The 20150-nt window shown below is 53.5% G+C and overlaps 1 protein-coding gene across 1 annotated transcript in view; it reads right to left on the reverse strand.

The window, feature by feature from the left end:
• Positions 1–1846: 1846 nt before the first annotated feature.
• Positions 1847–20150, reverse strand: part of LOC144949033 (ectonucleoside triphosphate diphosphohydrolase 5-like) — a 274189-nt gene continuing 255885 nt past the window's right edge. The window contains exons 2-7 of the mRNA XM_078878825.1: positions 13119–13185; positions 12631–12735; positions 12105–12242; positions 7833–7889; positions 6079–6194; positions 1847–3419 (exon numbers count right to left, since the gene is read on the reverse strand). Of these exons, the coding sequence (XP_078734951.1) occupies positions 3330–3419; positions 6079–6194; positions 7833–7889; positions 12105–12242; positions 12631–12735; positions 13119–13164 (552 nt within the window). The 5' untranslated portion in view covers positions 13165–13185 and the 3' untranslated portion in view covers positions 1847–3329. The remainder of the gene's footprint in view (positions 3420–6078; positions 6195–7832; positions 7890–12104; positions 12243–12630; positions 12736–13118; positions 13186–20150) is intronic.

Here is a 20150-nt window from a genome sequence, read left to right on the forward strand (position 1 = left end):
TCACCCCAACCGTTGGGAAAAGAACCATCTGAGGACCCAATCGAAACCATCACCTTGCCATACATAGCAGGGGTCACACCAACATAGCCACCTTCGCGCGCCGACCTCATGGTGGCGGCTCTGCGATCTTACATCAACATGCTAATTTTTACCTGGCAGCCCTTTATTGGTGGAAACGCACCATCGCGGTCGCCGCCCATGCTGCTGACATTTGGGCCACGCCCATTTTAAACCTTTATAAACAGTTTGCCTTTAGAAACTAACCCCCTTTCCTGATGACGACCGCTTGTGTTGCGATCGAAACATTGTAGTGTTTTGTTATTTTCCTTGAACCGATCTACGTGACTTTACTGAAATACCCAAAGAATATGAAGTGGATTATCGCGTGGAAATGTATAGCAGGCAAATACTCTAAACGCGTGATGTTAATTATAAATGTGGAGGGAAAAACTGGAGGACCCAGAGAGATATCCACGTGACCACGGGGGGAGAGAGAGAGACACACAAACTCCAAATATACAGTAGGCAGGGTCAGGATCAAACCCACGACCTCCAGTTTACCAGGCGAGGGAGATAACATCTCGCTACTGCGTGCCTGGCACCAGCGTGAACACGATGTGTGCACGTTGTTACGCAAGAACAAGACAATCGACAACCCAGACAATCGACGCACGGATAATCTCTCTATTGCTCCTTCAAGCCGTCCATTCATCGTGTCGGATACTGGAGACATGACGGAGTTTTTTTTGTTTGTTTTCGCTGACGAATTGTTGCTGCAGAGGTTCGTGGTTCGATACTGGTAGGACGCCCTGGTTAATACTTCGTGGCGGACGCTAAATATCCCCTTGCAAACAGATAGCCCATTGTGTGCCGGTGTTACGGTCCAAAAGCCAATTGAGATCACACATACAAAACAGTAGCAACGCCCCCTACTGTGACACACTGTGAACTTGCCACGGTGGTGATCGCCTTGTTCCACACAGGAAGGGGCAGTTTCCACTGGAGGTGTCCCTAGGCCAGGGGTCGGCAGCCTGTGGCTCCAGAGACACATGCGCATCTTTAAGGACCACATCCATTGCGGCTCTTAAAATATTCTTCTTGTTATTTTTGCAACCCTGCTTTAGGCGAGACCACATAGCAGCTGCGTCGCCCCCTCCTGTGAAACTCCTGCGCACCACGTGATGATACCGGGACAGCTGCCACTGGGAGTGCCTCTAAGCCAAATCACACAGCAGCAGCATCCCCCCAGATTTTAACACGACTGCATACCATGGCGATGAAACACAGCAGCACCTTCCTATGCAATAGCCCGATGCTATAAGAACGACAGCGCCAATGCCAATTGTACTCTAAACTAAACCATTTTCTATTTTACCAGGGAAGGCCCACTGAGCTATGTAGCTCTTTTTCAGAAGCGACCTGGCCACAAATGATAGCCCAATGAAGTGGCTTATTATGTGGACATTTATTGCAGCCAAATATTCTCAACGGATGATTCTAAATGTGGAGGGAAAAACCGGAGGACCTGGAGAAAAATCCATACGACCATTGGGGAGAACATGCAAACTCCAAATATCCAGGCGTCAGGGTCGGGATGGAACCCACAACCTCCTGTATACCAGGTGAGGTAGTTAACACCTCGCCACATCTACGTAATAATGATCATACTCGATCATTATTGCGTAGATGTCACACCAACATTTCAGTATGACACAACAGCGCTACGATGGCACGCCCGACCGATTGACAGTCTGGCATCCTGGGCAAAAGACTGTCGCTCACACACCTGTGGGGAGTAATATTCACGACGTGGGCGCCAACAACATCCGTTGAATGTCTCAGGAAGCACGGAAACAATTTTTATTTAATTCACCATAAATAATTTCACCACGATGCTGATAGTCAACTATTCGCTTACGAAAATCGTCACTTACGAATCATAATAATAATAATCATTGCAACTTGTAACGCTGTGCAGCTCATCGCTCTCGTAGAGAGCGGACAACTCGGAGGCGTGAGGTGGAGGAGCCACAGATGAGGTGTGGGAAGGCAGAAACCACGCTGTCAACTGGCGCTTCACAATTGCCCAAGCTCTGCCATCCTCTGTTTATGAAGTTGTCATCGGCCAATTAACGAATGCTAAAATGTGGGAAGAGACCGGAGGGCCCGGGGAATGCCCACGTGAGTGAGACACTCTATCCAATACAGATGGAACAGGTACCGTACCACCTTCTCCTGGCAAGCCCAGTACAGCAGCTCCTCCTCAACGACCACGGGGAGTTGGAACAGATGGAGATTTGCCCACCCACAGGTAGTAGGGAGTTCCACAACCCATCTGTGCGGTGATCCACCAACCCTCGCTGCTGCCTCCACAGGACTGACTTACAGGCAGCCACATGCATAGCCACCAGCACCACCACAGGCCCGCTTAACCGAACCTTCATTCATAGCAACACTGCAATCTTCATTTAAGCACTAACTTACACTTTTCAAGTTTAGAAAGGATTGACACCGATAAAAGAAAAACGTCACATTTTGTCACGGTTGTGTTTAAAAGATAATTTCCGAGGTCCTGAATAACAAACTGACAATTCACAGACCGGTCATGCACACTCATGGCAATTCCCCACGTAAACATTTGCCCTCAGTAAAGAAGTGGATTTATCGTTCGTCTTCTTAGGCGACAAGGGCGAAAATTACGCCAATTGCAATACTAAATAATATTTGATTTGATTATTCTTTTCTTTAACTTTTCGTAACAGCTATTGGAGTATGACAGGTGAGGCTCTGCCTCCCCTGCCTCCCCTGACCGCACGTCCCTGGAGTGCACGTTGTATCGGCGCCATCATTCCTATCGCGTAGGCCGTGCCTGCGTTTCACAGATACGGCCTGTGGTAGTTTCAGAGCGGGGAGTGATGTTGCCTTGTGCGAGTGTTCCCACTCCATTCCATTTGCGGTGAAACCTGCAACAAATTTGATCAAATCCAGACCGTGATGCCGGTACATGATGGCCCGGTGCACGTTTTTCGAATTGGGTGCTTTTTCTGTTTAGTGTGTTGTCCTTCCCCCGTACCTCCGATTAGCATGGTTGGCTATGTACGGTGCAAAATAAGTTCAACATTACATACACACATACACACACCGCAATGTTAACCAGGACTGCCCGGTGGCTTCGAACCGCGAACCTCCACAACGATGAGTGCCAAATGCGTCGCCGCTGGGGCCATGTCTGCGTGTCCACCACCCCCCTCGCCCCCCCCCGCATCATCTGCGGGCCGGGTGAAGTGACGTAGCGGGCCGGGTGCTGACCGCGGGAGCCTGCGTCAGGCTCACTGCTGCTCGCCCTGCATCTCGGCAAGGTCACGGAAGGCGGCTCCCAGAGCCCAGCCCGTCTCCACGCCGCCCACCTTCTTCGACAGCTGCGGAGACATGGTGAGCGAGATGTTAACTCCCTCACCTGGTGTGCAGGAGGTTGTCAATTTGATCCAAACCCTAACGCCTGCTGTATATTTGGGGTTTGCATTTCTCTCTCCCTGTTGTCACGTGGATTTTCTCCGGATCATCCGTTTTATCCCTCCACAAAAACATTAGTTCATCGTATTTTGGCTGCTATAAATTCCCGCACGACTATAAGCCACTTCGTTGAGCTATTATTTGTGGCCAGGTCGCTTCTGAAAAAGAGCTACATAGCTCAGTAGCCTTATCTGGTAAAATAAAAAAATTGTTTAGTTTATTTAGAAGTGCCCAGGTCTCCCAATGGCCATGCGGGGGGTTTTCAGCTGGCGGCAACTCCACATTCCCGTGGCAGGCCCACCCACCAACTAGGCCGCTGTCGACGGCACGGTCGTAGTAGTAGGAGAAGGCGTAGAAGGAGTGCGACCCCAGCTCCTGGGGCCGGTGCACGGAGTGGCCCAGCAGGAGTCGAACTCGTCCAGCGCAGCTCTCTTACCCACACTCGGTGAGGAAACGCGCCTCATTTACCGAGTGTCGACGCTCATTTTCAAGAGGGTCCTGCCGACTGGCAGAGCCAGTGGGGGGGTGGGGTGGCATGTGATTATGTGTGTCTGTTCAAAATGTTTAGCGTACTTCCCGACATGCAACAAACTTGAAATTTGCCATGTGGGTACTTTCCAGACTGTACACCATGCAAAAATAAAAAAAAATAGACTTTTGTATTTTTTGGGGGGGGGGAGCTCAATAATGCAGAGATTTTTTGCATGGCAAGTGAGCTCTGACGTCACATCTGTCATGTGCTTAGCGCGCTGCACTACGAACCCGGCGACCCGAGTTCGATTCCCGCTCACGGCCCCCACTGGTGACGATTATTTGAACCGGTCCTGGGCCTCCCCTAGGTCGACTCAGCCTCAAACGAGTAACTGGTGTGGTGTGTGAACATCGCCACTGGGTAGACAAAGGCGGTTGGGCGTTGTGAATCCAAGTCCCGGGCGAAGCCGGGTAGTAAAGCTAGTTAGTAATAAATCGGCATTTTGCGACCCCCACTGCCACTGTGTAGCATATTATTACGTGCCAGGGACTCTATGAGAGGATAGGACAATAGTCTGAGTCCATAATTGGCAATAAGTAGTGACAAAGCAGTTATAAATGACTCGCAGAGTTGTGCTCAGTTGCGTATACAGTCCCCGACTTTCCCGAAGGCACGTTTCGAATTCAACCCTCGCTCGATGGCTGCGCCATTGCCGCACACGCGTCGAATAAAAAGCAAGGGACAAGTCCTTACTTACTAACAACTCCTCTATCATTTTTCATTGCTGGAGGGGTTGCCCCCCTACCTGAGAATTCTGGCTCTGCCATTGGTCCTGCCAGGGTTTTTGCAGTAGTGGGGCGATGTTTCTTCAGTTGCTGCTGCTGTGCATACACTATACAACTATAAAAAATTTTTTTATTTTACCAGGCAAGGCCCACTGAGCTATAGAGCCCTTTTTTCAGAAGCGAACTAGCCACAGATTATAGCGCAGTGAAGTCTCTTTAGTAGACATTCTAGAGTAGCAGCCAAATCCTCTAAACGGATGTTGATTATAAATGTGAAGGGAAGAACCAGAGGACCCAGAGAAAAATCCACACGACCATGGGGAGAGAGACAAGAAAGCTACACAGGTGTCAGGGTCAGGATCGAAACCACGACCTCCTGTATACCAGGCGAGGTCGTTCAATACTTGTTACACTAATGAAACAATAAGAATAGGTGTTACCCTTTCTGGTAATAAAACAGTTGTTAAGATATTCAAACACCAAATAGATAAAAAAAACATGTCCCACAGATACCAGCTACACTGTGTGGGTTTAGCTATGAGATGAGGAAATCGGAGACCTGAAGGAAACCCATACAGAACAGGGGGAGGGAATGTAGATTCCACTCACAGAGAGGCACCAGAGTTGGGGATCAAACCTAGGTTCCTTATTGCTGTGAGGAGCGGCGAGCGTTACCACCGTACCAGCCTAACGCGTCTCTATCACTCCTCCTCCTCCCCTGCACCCCCCTCCCTATGCCACACACAACAAGAGGAGGGAGACTCCTTCAATAGTGTTGTGTGTTGCTGGCCACTTTAAGTTCTGGGCCGTTGGGGGGGCAGTGTCTAAACAAATAACCAACAGACTTCATAGCTTATAGACAATGGTGGAGTTAGTGATGGTGGCGGTGATAGTGGTGGTGTTGGTGTTGATGATGGTAGTGGTGTTGATGATGATGGTGGTGGTGTTGATGTGCACCTGGCCTGGCACAGGCACCGTGGTGACGTCACCGTCACTTAGTGGCGAATGGCGGATATTGGATTAGTGTTGATAATGATGGTGGTGGTGTTGATGGTAGTGGTGGTGGTGTTGGAAGTGATAGCATTGGTGATAATGGTATTGGTAGTGGTGTCGGTTGTGGTGGTGTTGTTGATGGTAGTAGTGGTGGTGATGGCGTGTGGTGTTGGTGGTGGTGATGGCGATGGTGTGGGTGGTGGTGTTGGCGGTGGCTTTGCTAGTGGTGGTGGTGGTAGCGATGGTCATGGTGGTGATCTGCAGGGATTGAACGGGTGTTCCACTGGGTCATGGCACACGGAGTCCTCCGCTCACCATGAGGGTTGAGTCAGGCTGGAAGCCAAAGCCGTGCTGAAGTAGCGTGGAGATGTACGTGAGGTCCAGGCACAGGAAGGGCTGCTGCTCCGCCCAATCATCTGGGGCCCCACACACTGGGAGGGGGTGGGGGGAGGTGGGGGGCACATGCAAAATCAGACCCTGGTGTAGCCGACTGAACAATAATTGGCATGTTCTGTTTACGTGACAAACCTTACTAATTGGTTGTGTCGGGTAGTGGCGGGTTTCACGACACATTTATATTTACGCGATCTAACCCAAAAAGACCTGCATTATGGATGAATAATTAAATCACTGTGGTCTGCGCACCTTCAATGGAGGAGGAACAGCAGGACCGTACTACGAACTCTCTCTGTGCTGAAGTCATCTTGTCATGGCGAACAGCAGCACTGTACTACGAACTCTCTCTGTGCTGAAGGCGAGCAGCAGCAGAAGACCTCAACATTGCTATCGAGATCCTGATTTACCTTGCTGCTGCTGCTGCTGCCAAAGTCACTGTGAACGAACTATAAATACATTTTTATTTTACCAGGTGAGGCCCACTGAGCTCTATATCTCTTTTTCAGATGCGACCTGACCACAGATGATAGCTCAACGAAGTGGCTTATCATGTGGAAATTTATAGCAACTAAAATACTAAAAATGCACGCTGAGTCTAAATGTGGCAGGAAAAACTGGAGGATCCAGATCAAAATGTGGAGAGGCAGGGAGCCGAGACACGCATACAAAGACCCCCTGTATAGCCTTAATATATTGTTGGGACAGTGCTGTTAGTGAGCGCCTATGAAGGCCAGCACGGCACACAAGGGGGTGGGTGACTAGCACCATGTCCGGCCGCCTTTGTCTCCCTAGTAGCAATGTTTACTCACTGCACTAGATACTCATTGAGGCTAAATCAACCTAGGGGAGGCCTAGGCCTAGTTCAGATAATCGTCACTGGTGTAGGCCATGAGCGGGAATCAAACTCAGGTTATCCGGTTCGTAGTGCGGCGCGTGAACTGCTACACTTACGCTCCACCACACACCGACACACACGCTCATGCACACATACGCAGTCAGCCAAGGGTTCTTGATGGCTGCGCAAGAAAATTGTTTGGGTGGAGCGGTGGTGGAGTGGTCAGCGCACAGTTCTACAAACCCAGCGACCAGAGATGGATTCCGGGCCACGGTGGCCAACACCAGTGGTGAGCGGCGGGCGAACCACTTCTAGGGGCCCCCTCGCACACCGCCACCTTCGCCAAACCCGCACTCACCGGCGTGGTGAAGTATGGTCAAACAACCTCCTGTGGCCGGGACCCTCGCGGAGGCCTTCATCCTGCAGTGCATTTACAGAGGCCGGCGGAGGCTATGAGATGTGAACTCCTTTGCCTAGTATGCAGGAGATCGTGGGTTCGATCCTGACCCTGACACCTGCTGTATATTTGCAGTTTGGGTGTCTCTCTCTCTCGCCTTGGTCGTGTGGATTTTTCTCCGCATCTTCCGGGTTTTCCCCTCCACATTTAGAATCAACATCACGTGTAAAGACCATGTGGCTGATGTAAATTTCCTCATGGTAAGCCACTTCGTTGAGCTATCATTTGTGGCCAGGTCACTTCTGAAAAAGAGCTTTATATCTCAGTGGGCCTTACCAGGTAAAATAAGAATAGTTTATAGTTTTAGTGTTTAAAATCCAAGAGAGAATATCAGCCAGCACCTCCGAGCACCTGGGTTGGACTCCAAGGTTCCCATCTCACCTTCCCTCGCCTTGTCCTCAAACTGCTGCACAGTTACCGACCCCCCCAGCTCCTCATCTGGAACAAGAAAGACAAAGGTCACCCATGTAGCCTTAACAGACTGTTGGGGGAAATACAGTTTGCGAGTAGCACCTAATGAAGGCCAGCGCGGCACACGAGGGGGTGGGTGGCCTGCGCCACGCCTGGCTGCCTTTGTCTCCCGAGTGTAGACGTTTTCACATTACACCAGGTATGCATTTGCGTTTGAGTCAAGCTCGGGGAGGCCTAGGACTGGTGTTGGCCGTGAGCAGAAATCGACCTCGGGTCACTGGGTTCATAGCTCAGCGCTCGCTAACTGCTGAGCCACCACAAGCACTTTTGAATTAAAAAAAATCACATTTCTGATCTTATTTCTTGAGTGCTGCCATCATAAATGATTGGGTGACAGGTTTAGTCTCAGGGCATAGGGCGGCTGGGTGCCTCTCTCTCATTCTGTGTGGAGTTTTGTATTCTCTCGCCCTGTTCCGCGTGGGTTTTCCTCCGGGTTCTCTGGTTTCCTCCTCCCATAGCTAAACTCACACTCACAGTGGAATTGCTATCGGTCACAACCACAGCAGCAGCAGCAGCAAAATCATCGCCCCCTGCTGCAGAAACACGGCTGGACCCTCTTAGCCTGGCTGTCACATTGTGGAAGTGACGTAACTTCCTGTGACTAGGCTTAACTCCTGCTTGACTTTCCATGAGATTTTATTTTAAAAAAATTTGTTAGCAGGTAAGGCCCACTGAGATAGACCTGGCTATCACATATGATAGCTCAACGAAGTCGCTTATCATCATGTGTAAATGTTTTGCAGCCAAATACTCTGAAAGTGTTATTCGTTTGTTCGTTCTTCAATCTGCTTGTCCTGACGAGGGTCGCAGTGGCAGCATGTTGAGTAGGGCGGTTAAGACCTCCCTTTCCCTGATGACGACTCTCACTCTTCCTGGGCAATTCCCAGGTGTTCCCAGGCCAGCTCGGTGACATAGTCCTGCCAGCATATCCTGGGCCGGCCTCGAGGTCTTCGCCCAGGAGGACGTGCCCGGTAGAGTTCCAGGGGGAGTCTCCCGGAGGGCATCCTCACCAGGTGCCCGAACCACCTCAACTGGCTCCTCTCGATTCAGAGGAGCAGCGGCTCGACCCCGAGGCTCTCCCAGGTTACCGAGCTCCTCGCCAGATCAGGGAGAGTGGTGAGCCCGGAAACCCTGCGGAGAAACCTCATTTCGCCCCTTTTACCTGCGATCTCATCCTTTCGATCATTACCTACAGCTCATGACCATAGGTGAGGGTGGGAACGTAGATCGACCTGTAAACTGCGAGCTTTGTTCGAGAACTCAGCTCCCGCTTCACTACCACGGAACGGTACAGCGCCCGCAACACTGCGGATGCTGCACTGCTCTGCCGGCCGATCTTACCATCACCTGCGAAAGAGACCCCAAGGTACTTCGACTCCTCCACCAAGGGCAGCCGTTCACCCCTCAGCTGGAGAGGAAAGTCTACCATCTCCCGGGAGTGAACCATGACCTCAGATTTGGAGGTGCTGATCCTCATCCCGGCCGCTTCACACTCGGCATCCAACCGTCCAAGTGCACGCCGAGATCACAGACTGACGAGGCAAAGAGGACGACGTCATCTGCAAACAGCAGCGACGCCACCTCCATACCCCTGTACTGGATACCTCGGCTGTGTCTTGATATTCTGTCCATGAAAATCAGAAATAGGGGTAGAGACAGGATGCACCCTTGGCGGAGTCCAACACCCACAGTCAACGACTTTGATTTAACACCAAGAATACGGACACGGCTCTCGCTCTGCGAATAGAGGGACCGGATAGCGCACAAAAGAGGCACCAGTACATCATACTCCCGCAACACCTCCTACAAGACATGGTGGGTTACACGGTCATGTGATTTCTCCAAGTCTACAAAGCAGAGGTAGACTGGAGAAGCATACTCCCATGACCCCTCCAATATCTGGAACAGGGAAAAGAGCCGGTCCATTGTTCCACGACCATGATGGAATCCGCATCGTTCCTCATGGATCTGAGGCTCGACCACTGGACGGACCCTCCTGTCCAGCACTCCGGCGTCGGCTTTACCTGCGACGCTGAGGAGTGCGATCCCCTGTAGTTGGAGCACACCTTCTGGTCCCCTTTATTAAAAAAATGGGAACCACGACCCCACTTTGCCAATCCAGAGTTACTGTACCTGCCTTCCATGCAACACTGAAGAGGCGTGTTAACCACGACACTCCTACACTGCTCAGCGCCTTTTAACAACTCTCGTCCACCCCAACAGCTTTGCCGTTATGAAGGCCCTCGACTGCCGCAGCGACTTCAGCAAACGTGATGGATCTGACCCCCAAGCTGTTTCCAGGGCTGCCTCCGGAGAGGAGGGCACGTCCGCCAGGTTGAGGAGCTTCTCAAAGTGTTCCTTCCACCTGTCGACTATCTCCTTAGTTGAGGTCAATGTTACGCCACCATTACTGAAAATAGCCTGGGCCACGTCCCGTCGACTCCTCGTAAGGCATCAGATAGTTTGCCTGCAAGTCTTTGAGGCTGCCCGGTAGTCCCTCTCCAGGGCCTTTCCAAACTCCTCCCACGCCCACGGGGCTTTCGCTTCAGCGACTGCTGCAGCTGCCGCCCTCTTGGGAAGCCGGTATCTCTCAATTGAGCATAGCTCAGGAAGTCTCCTCCAACTTGACAGCTTCCCTCACCACTGGTGTCCACCAGCGGGTCCTAGGGTTGCTGCCATAACAGGCACCAACTTCCTTCAGGCCACAGCTTTTCGCAGCTGAATCCACATTGAGGTCCTGAACATCGTCCACTTGAACTCAATGTCCATGACCTCCCCGGGAGTACAGGAGACTTTTTCCCAGAGGTAGAAGTTAAAATCTTTCTTCACTGGGTCTTCCGCCAGACGTTCCCAGAAAACCCGCACTATTCGTTTGGGCCGTCCACGTCTATCTGGTCGGTGCCACAAGCATCTGATCCAACTAACCACCAGGTGGTGATCAGCTGACAGCTCTGCCCCTCTCTTCACCCGAGTGTCCAGAACATATGGCCTTAGGTCCGATGATACAACTATAAAGTCAATCATTAGCCTTCGGCCCAATGTGCTCTAGTAACAAGTACACTTATGAGCATCCTTGTGTTCGTACATGGTGTTAATTATTGACATTCCGTGACTAGCACAGAATTCCAATACCATCTCACCGTTCTGGTTCTGATCAGGGGGGCCATTCCTTCCAATCACGCCTCTCCAGGCATCTCCATTGTTTCCCACGTGAGCATTGAAGTTGCCCGGCAAGAGTCGGTAGGCGGCACTCTGTCGAGCACTGCACCCAACGTCTCCAAGAAGGCTGAATACTCTGAACTGCTGTTGCGGCATAATCACAGACAGCAGTCAGAGTTTTCCTTTCTGAGACCCAAAGTCTCATTGAGGCGATCCTCTCATCCACTAGGATAAACTCCAGCTGAACAGCACCCAGCCAGGGGCTTGTGAGAATCCCCACACCCACCCGGGGCCTCTCACCAGAGGTTACTCAATGCTGTGTGTGGAGGTGATACCGACAATATCTCGTCGGTATCTGTCCACCTCCTCCACGAGCTCTGGCTCCTTCCCCCCCAGTGACGTTCCACGTCCCATTAGCTCGTGGCTATCTCCAAAGTCCAGTCCGTTTGAGACCATCCTTCTCCCTGCCATACTGGTATCGCACCCACCCCCCTAAATGTGTTACGTTGATTCTAAATGTTGGAGGAAAAAACCGGAGGACCCGGAGAAAAATCCACACAACCACAGGGACAGAAAGAGAGACGCAAACTCCAAATATACAGATGGGGGGTCGGGCGGGGGGTACCGCGGTGGTGAGATGTTAATGTCCTCGCCTGATATATAAGAGGTCGTGGGTTCGATCCTGATGCCTGCTGTATATTTGGAGTTTGCGTGTCTCTCTCCCCATGGTCGCATGGATTTTTCTCTGGGTCCTCCGATTTTTTCCTCCAACATTTATAATCAACATCACGCATTTAGAGTATTTTGTCTGCTATAAATTTCCACGTGATAAGCCACTTCACTGAGGTATCATTTGTGATAGACAGGTCGCTTCTGAAAAAGAGCTACATAGCTCAGTGGGCCTTACCTAGTGAAATAAAAAAAAAATGTTTAGTTGATTTAGAAGTGCCCAGGTCTCCCAATGGCCATGCGGGGGGTTTCCAGCTGGCGGCAACTCCATATTCCCGTGGCAGGACCACCCACCGACTAGGCCGCTGTCGACGGCGCGGTCGTAGTAGTAGGAGAAGGCGTAGAAGGAGTGCGACCCCAGCTCCTGGGGCCGGTGCACGGAGTGGCCCAGCAGGAGTCGAACTCGTCCAGCGCAGCTCTCGTAGCCACACTCTGTGACACACGAGGCAGGCAACGGGTGGTACACAATATGTGCAGACAATAGGCCACACAGACAAGAGGTCGCAAACGGGTTTTGATTCCTTACCCGTACCCGGCCGCACCAGGGTCGCAAACGGGTACCCGTACCCGGCTGGGTACGGGTAGCCGGGTATCGGGTAGGGTACGGGTATCGGGTACCCGATTGTGACCTCTGCCGCGCAGACAAGAGGTGGTGCAAACAATAGGCAATACAATAGGTGGTGCAGATAATAGGAGGTACAAAAGGCAGTGCAGACAATAGGTGATACGATAGGCATGGCAGGATTGGCAGGGACAGCAGGGCAAGGAGGGCTGGGCAGGGAGAGAAGAGAGGGCAGGGAGGCCGGGCTGTGTGCGTCACCGTCGGGGGCAGCCCCAGACGCGTGGTACTCGATGCCATTGTTGGTCCACAGTCCGGAGAACGTAGATGGCAAACACGGAGAGTGCAGCGTCCTTCCGGCCTCCACTACCCACACGGCACACACAGCATACACACAACACACATGTAACATATATACACATAGCATGCACACAGAATACACACAGCATACGTAAACATAGCATACACACAGCATATATACAGAAAGCATACACAGCATGCACATGTATCACACACACATAGCACACACACTCACATAGCACACACACATAACACACACACATAGCGCACACGTAGCACACACACATAGCGCAAACACTCACACAAACATAGCGCACACATAGCACACACACATACATATAGCACACGCACATTGCATACAGACACACATAGCACATATGCACAGCACACACACACATAGCAGACACACATAGCACATACGCACAGCACACGCCCATAGCATTGCTCACCGGCAGCACCTTCCTCCACGCCCAGCATGGAGAGACGTGCAGACATGAGGCCCAGGCCTAGGTAGCTGTGGGAAGACACACACAACAACAACAACAGCCATTCACCACTAAGTGGCGGTGATGTCACCACGGCGCTTGTGCCAGGCTATGTGCACTTTAAGGCCACGTGAATTGTCGAACGCACGCTGGCAGGAGGTCATGGGACAGACCCAGGTGCCATGGGATGACTGACTGAGATAAATGGCACCACCTGTGCCTCCTACTGTGCCAACTTGCTGTGCTTTAGCCACCCGGCACTCCGCTCGTTGTTGTGAGCGTCGCTCCTCTGCCCTCCGTTGTTGCTGGAGGGCGACTGCCTCCAACTGCCCATTAGCATCCTTCACGAGCCTCCTCCACAGAGGCTGATCTTGACACGACTGGTACCGGTCATCGGCAAGTCCACTCAGCTCCACATCCTCTTGTACCACATCACTCCATCTCTTCTCTAGCCCGTGCGCACCCATTTAGCCCCCTCTATGACCCAGCCAACGCAGCCTCGCCTGGCGGAGGAAGCTTACCGATGGGAAAGTTTCCAGATGAGTCACACAGACATGTAGAAATATGCAATGCATAGAATTACATGCACAAACAGTGACGTGCAGGCACAGACACAAAAACAATAGATATGTAGTAAGGTTCCCGGAGACTTGACAACGTAGTTGGAGGCACACGTTTCTTTATTAACACCAGCAAGTAACAGGCAAACTTACAGTACTTGAAGGGGTATCGGCCCCTTCACCCGTCTACGCTACGGAACACAACAGCCTGACTCACAGCTAGCTTACAGCTAGGTTACGGCACCCTGAATACCCCGTCCGGCTCTTAGAAGAGCGTCGGTTCTGGGCTCTTGGGGCCACGCCGCTGGCTTGCCTGATCGGCCCTTAAAAGGGCAGCGATTCCAGGGAGTTCCAGGGCCTGTCTAGCTAGTCTTCTTTCTTCACTGGTTACAGCTTAACACTAGCTCTCGAGCCGTCCGGCTCGCCGCCTTAAATAGCCATTCCCCCCTTGAGGGGTGGGGCTGTAGGGGATCCCAGCTCCGCAATAGCCCCCCAGGATAACAACGCGGACGTCGCAGTAAACACCTTCTTCGCGTACCGATGTAGCCACGCCCATTGTGTTTGTTTGCCATCCGCGGCAAGTCTAAATCCGGCCGTCTACAACGGCTCTACATCACCCCCCCCTGTACAGCTCGCAGCCGTCCCGGCTGCAACAAAATCGCACTAAAGATGCATCTCCCCCTTGAACCCGTGTGTGCCTCACACATTTTTAACAACAACAAGAAGAACAAACCAACACGACGCACCCCGACCGAATAAATACCCCATCCCGTAAAAACAACATATATACAAGAACCGAGGGCGGTCGCCCGCAAAGTCTGCGCGTTTTGGCGCGCGTCCTTGCAGCGGGGCCGTCACAAGGGACCCCTTTGGTTCGGCCAGTGGCGGTTGTTAGCAGTCCGGGTGTGAGGGTGTCTGGCTCCGCTGCAGAGCGACCCCCGACCCCCCCGGGGGGGGTTGGTGGTCGTGAGCGTGTCACTCCTGGTGCGCCTGGAGGTGGAACAGACGGTGTTAAGTCAGGTGACAGCAGAGAAGTCGTACTCCGGGAGTCGGTGGACCCCTCACATGGTTGGCCACGCGTGTGTGAAGTAGGAACATGGGGCGCAACGAACGGTTTTAACCTGGAGGGGTGCACAAACCACCGACGTTTCCCCCATCGGATACGCACACATTGTGGCCGCAAAACCTGCACCACCTCCACGGGCCCTCGCCACGGCCGCACCAGTTTAGACGAGGTTGCTAGCGGGACTTGGGGACAGTGCAACCACGCCTGGTCACCCGGCTTCCACTGAAGCACGTGCACCCGACCCAGCCTGAGCCTCTCATTCGCCTTCTGGCGGAGTTCAGAGTTCTGCATGGCCGCCTCCCGCGCCTCTATCAATTTAGCGACGTTGAATTTCACATGTTCGGCCAATTTGGATTTACTATGCGGCGTGGAGATCCGCAGCTGAGTCGGAACAGGTGGGTTAGGCTTGCGGCCATACATTAGGAAAAAGGGCGAAAACCCGGTCGCCACATGGGGAGCCATCCTGTATGCTGCCAAAACCCCCGGGATATGAAGGTCCCAATCGTTCTGGGATTCAGACACCTGCTGGGACAGCATGGACGTGATGGTCCGATGCAGCCGCTCCACCATTCCGTCCGTTTGCGGATGATATGGGGAGGTACGAATCTTTTTAGTTCCCAGGAGCTCGCACACCTCGTGGAGAAGTTTCCCCGAAAAATGTTTACCCTGATCGGTCAGCAGCCGCTCCGGAGCACCTTTGTCGAGGACATAGCCCTGGACAAAGGCCTCCACGATGGCTGCTGCTGACTGGTTGGCGAGGGGCCAGGCCATAGGCCATCTCGTAAAATATTCTACCCCGGTTAACAGGTATCTATTCCCCCTAGGCGTAGCGGGGAATGGGCCCAGAATATCTAGTGCGACGAGCTCGTTAACTCGGGAAACTTTTACGGACTGTAAGGGTGGGTTAGACCCCTTCGCTGGTGGCTTCCTTTGCGCGCACTGGGTGCATGACCCCAACAGGTCCTCCACATCCCTTGCCGTGCCCGGCCATGAAAAATCTAGTTGGAGCGTGGCAAGGGTTTTGTGGGTCCCTAGGTGGAGGAGTCGCTCGTGCGCAGCCCACACGACTCTACCCCGCAACGCAGAAGGCACCACCAGCCGGTGTCGACGGGATTTGCCGTCCCAGTGCATGAGAAGGCCCTGGACCAACCCCCAGGAGTCGACATTTTCACCCCCCCGCACGATTCCCCCGATGCGATGGCGCAAAGCGAGGAGGGAGGTGTCCTCCATTTGGAGGCGCCCCCACTCCGCAACCGACAACCCCAGCAAGGAATCCCTCCCTTCTTGCTCGATAGGACCAGCAACGGAAGGCGCATCGGCGGCGGCTGCTAAAACAGAATTAGAGCTGACATTCGGAGGTCTGCAACGCCCCCAAACCCAGAAGGTAAGCACACTCAGAGGTGGGTGGTAACCGTGAGAGAGCGTCCGCGTTGGTGTGGCGAGTGCCCTTACGATAGGTAGTTGCAAAATCGAAATCCTGAAGGATTTCCAACCATCGAGACAATTGTCCCGATGGCTGTTGAACCCGCAAAGCATACTGCAGCGCCGCATGATCTGTGCGGACGGTGAAACGCCGACCGTACAGATATGGGCGGTATTGTTGAATGAAGTACACGATTGCCAATAGTTCCCTACGGGTAACGCAGTATCTTTGTTCCTCCGGAGACAACACCCGACTGCCGTACGCAACCACATGTTCCACGCCCCCAATAACCTGGGAGAGAACGCCCTCGATGCCCGTGTTGCTTGCGTCTGTATTGAGCAAGAAGGGTTTTGTAAAATCCGGGTAACTCAACGGCGGAGCCCCGACTAGGGCGTCCCGGAGCGAGCGAAAAGCAGCGTCTTCCTCCTTACCCCAATGAAATTTTACCCCCTTAGATGTCAAGGCATGTAAGGGTTTCGCAATGGTAGCGAAATCAGCGACAAACCAGCGGTAATATGATGCGAATCCGATGAAACTCCTGGCCTCACCCACCGAGGTGGGAGTCGGCCAGGAGCTGACACATTTCGTTTTGGCGGGATCAGTGGCAATACCTGAACGGCCCACAATGTGACCCAAATAGCACACCGATTCGCGGAGCAAGAAACACTTCTGGGGCTTGAACTTCAAATTAGCAGCCCGCATTTTGAGAAAAACGGCACGCAACCTCTGGAGGTGTTCATCGAATGTTCTACTAAAGACGATGACATCGTCTAGGTAAATCAGATACGAATCCCACTGCAAGCCAGCCAGAACCAATTCCATTAATCGCTGAAAAGTTGCCGGCGCGGAATGTAATCCCATCGGCAAGCGATTAATTGGAAAAGGCCCTGCGGCGTACGGAAAGCAGTTTTCGGTTTGGATTCCTCATCCAGAGGGAGCTGCCAGAACCCGGACAATAAATCCAATGTGGAGAAGAACCGCGCCCCTGCCAGGGCATCAAGCGATTCATCCATCCGGGGAAGCGGGTATGCGTCGGCTACAGAAATTTTGTTAAGCCGACGGAAATCCACACAAAAGCGCAATGATCCATTGTGTTTTTTAACCAGAACGATCGGCGCGCCCCAAGGGCTGGTGGAAGGGGATATGATATCCGCAGCTAGCATGTCGTCTACGGCCGATTTAACATGCTCCTTTTCGGCGGGACTTAACCGAAAGGGATTTTGGCGGATTGGCGCGCTATCACCCGTGTCTATATGGTGTTTCAGCAATTTAGTACAGCCAATATCGTATTTATTTAGACTAAAAACGTCTGAAAATTCGCGAAGGAGGACTCGAAGCCTCTCACGCTGTGGATCGGACAGGTCCACCGATCTCGCGCAAAGCGCATCGAGCCACCCCTAATCACGATCCGAATGTGGTAGCGAGGGCGACCCGGCGCTCACCTGAGCAACAACCGGTTCCTCACGAGGCGCCGGCGTCGCGTGCGCGAGCACGGTCGCCTGAGGAACCACGGCCGTTCGCGACCCCACATTGAGGACCGCGATGAAGGGGTCCTCGTCCCCTTTGACCATGGTCTGGGCCGCTACCAAGTCGGATCCGTTGACCCCGGCCCTCGATGGTCCCAACAGAACCCCCACGATCCCCGACGTCCTCCGCAAATGGTCGGGACAGCCTAAGAGGTACGAGCATTTGAGCTCCCGGCGGTACGCGTACCGTCCTCGCGACCAGCGCCGGTACCGTCGCAAACGCCGCACGGACAGTAGTAGCGGGGGATGACAAAAAGGCCATACGTCGGCCCGACGGGAGTTCAATGCATCCTTGGTCGATTAGTATACGAATGGGCATTTTGGCCAAGAAATCCGTCCCCAACAGGCACGGAACCGCCAGCGAGGAGGAGACCAATATCGGGCCGGATAATTTAATGTCCCCAATACAAATTTGCGCGCGGATCTGTCCGATAATGCCCAACGAACCCCCGTTAGCAGCGTAATATGGAACATCAACAGGGAGCAAGGGACGACTTTGAATGGGGAGAATGTTGTAAATCAAATCGGACACAATAGTCGCCGATGCTCCCGTATCAATCAAGACCCGTACCTCGACCCCATCAATATGTCCCACAACAACCGACGACCCCGACGACGCGGCAACAACACGATGAGCCAACTCGGACCACTGGGTCGGTTCGAACGCACACCCCACGGAGGTACGTTTTGGCGTGACAATGGATAATTTCTGACCCCCGTTCATTGCGGTGTGTGAGTGAGTGGCAGGTGTGTGTGTGGGCCAACCATGTGGGGTGTCACGACTCGCCGGATTTTGCTGGGGAGACTTGGGTCGAGGCGCGACGTCCTGGCGAGGCATCGCACCACGCTGTCGAGGAGCCTGGCATCCTGAGGCCACATGGCCCCGGAGGCCACAGTTGTAGCAGCGCGTGAGTGCTGCTGATGACTTGGGCTGATCCCGGCGGCTCGGTCCGTCCCGAGCTGGCCGTACTCCGGACCTCCACTCCGTCGGGCGATCCACAGCGCAGATGTCTTCCGCTGGGAGGGCGGATGCAGCCACGGTATGGCTGGCCATCGCTTTGCTGGCCTTCCGACGTTGGGCCAGCAGGTTGGCATGGATATGCCGGGCGGCCCTCAACGAACACATTTCCGCGTCGTCCTCAGCCAAGACGACGATGTCCAAATCATCGGCCAGCAGCAGTAGCTTCTCCGTGACCATGGCGTCCACCCCATCCTCGTCCATCCATGGAAAAGCCGTTTTCGCCAGGGCCAGGAGAGCCGTGCGGTACGCCAGGGGCGACTCCTTGGTGCCCCGCTGGCGATCGTAAAACAGCTGGCGACAGTCCGAGGGTGGTCCATAGACCGCGGCGAGGAGTTGCAGCGCCATTTGCAGCCTGGCGCGCTTCGCCCTTGGTGCCGAGGTGAGAGTGGCGAGGGCATCGCTGTCAAGCATCGCCAGCAGCGCACGCAACGCCTCGTCGTCGGTCCATTTCGCCATCTCTTGATGGGCGAGGAAGTGCCTCCGGAAGACACCCCAGTCGCCTTCTCCTCCCACGAATTCCTTGAGAGGTGGCAGTTGCTGTTGCAGCGCAGCGTCCGTAGGCGAAAAACGCTCTCTGTCACTCCGTGCAGCTTTGGCGGGCTGGGCGCGTGGCAACGGCGGTTGCTGTGGTGACGTTTCGTTGTCCGCCGCTGCCGACGTGGCTTGTGGTTGGTGAGTATTGGCCACGTGACGTAGCCCCGCCTCGCCGTCAGCCTGCACTGTACTTATGGCGGGAACTCCAAACTCAGCGTCCTTGGAAATGGTGGGAAACGGCATCGTATGTTGGCCGCCATCGCTCCGTGCAGCTCCTCCCACCCCCAGTCGGGTAATCTGTTCCAGTGTGGTGGCTGCAGCATAGAGCAATTCTGCCAGTCGAGAGTGGGCCAGCCGCAGTCCTTCAGACGACGGTCCCCACTCGTCTTGACGTTGCGGTGTGGGTGGACTTGGCTCCTGCTGCTCGAGTCCGCCCTCAGCCATTTCTGGCTCAAAGTCGGCCGTGGTTTCCTCCGCCCCCGTCTCTCTGGTACGAGCTGTCTGTCGTGTCTCCATCCTTGTAGAACCACTTCTGACACCAGATGTAGTAAGGTTCCCGGAGACTTGACAACGTAGTTGGAGGCACACGCTTTTTTATTAACACCAGCAAGTAACAGGCAAACTTACAGTACTTGAAGGGGTATCGGCCCCTTCACCCGTCTACGCTACGGAACACAACAGCCTGACTCACAGCTAGCTTACAGCTAGGTTACGGCACCCTGAATACCCCGTCCGGCTCTTAGAAGAGCGTCGGTTCTGGGCTCTTGGGGCCACGCCGCTGGCTTGCCTGATCGGCCCTTAAAAGGGCAGCGATTCCAGGGAGTTCCAGGGCCTGTCTAGCTAGTCTTCTTTCTTCACTGGTTACA

Source organism: Lampetra fluviatilis, chromosome 52 (genome assembly GCF_964198595.1).
Source record: "Lampetra fluviatilis chromosome 52, kcLamFluv1.1, whole genome shotgun sequence".
Classification (NCBI taxonomy): domain Eukaryota; kingdom Metazoa; phylum Chordata; class Hyperoartia; order Petromyzontiformes; family Petromyzontidae; genus Lampetra; species Lampetra fluviatilis.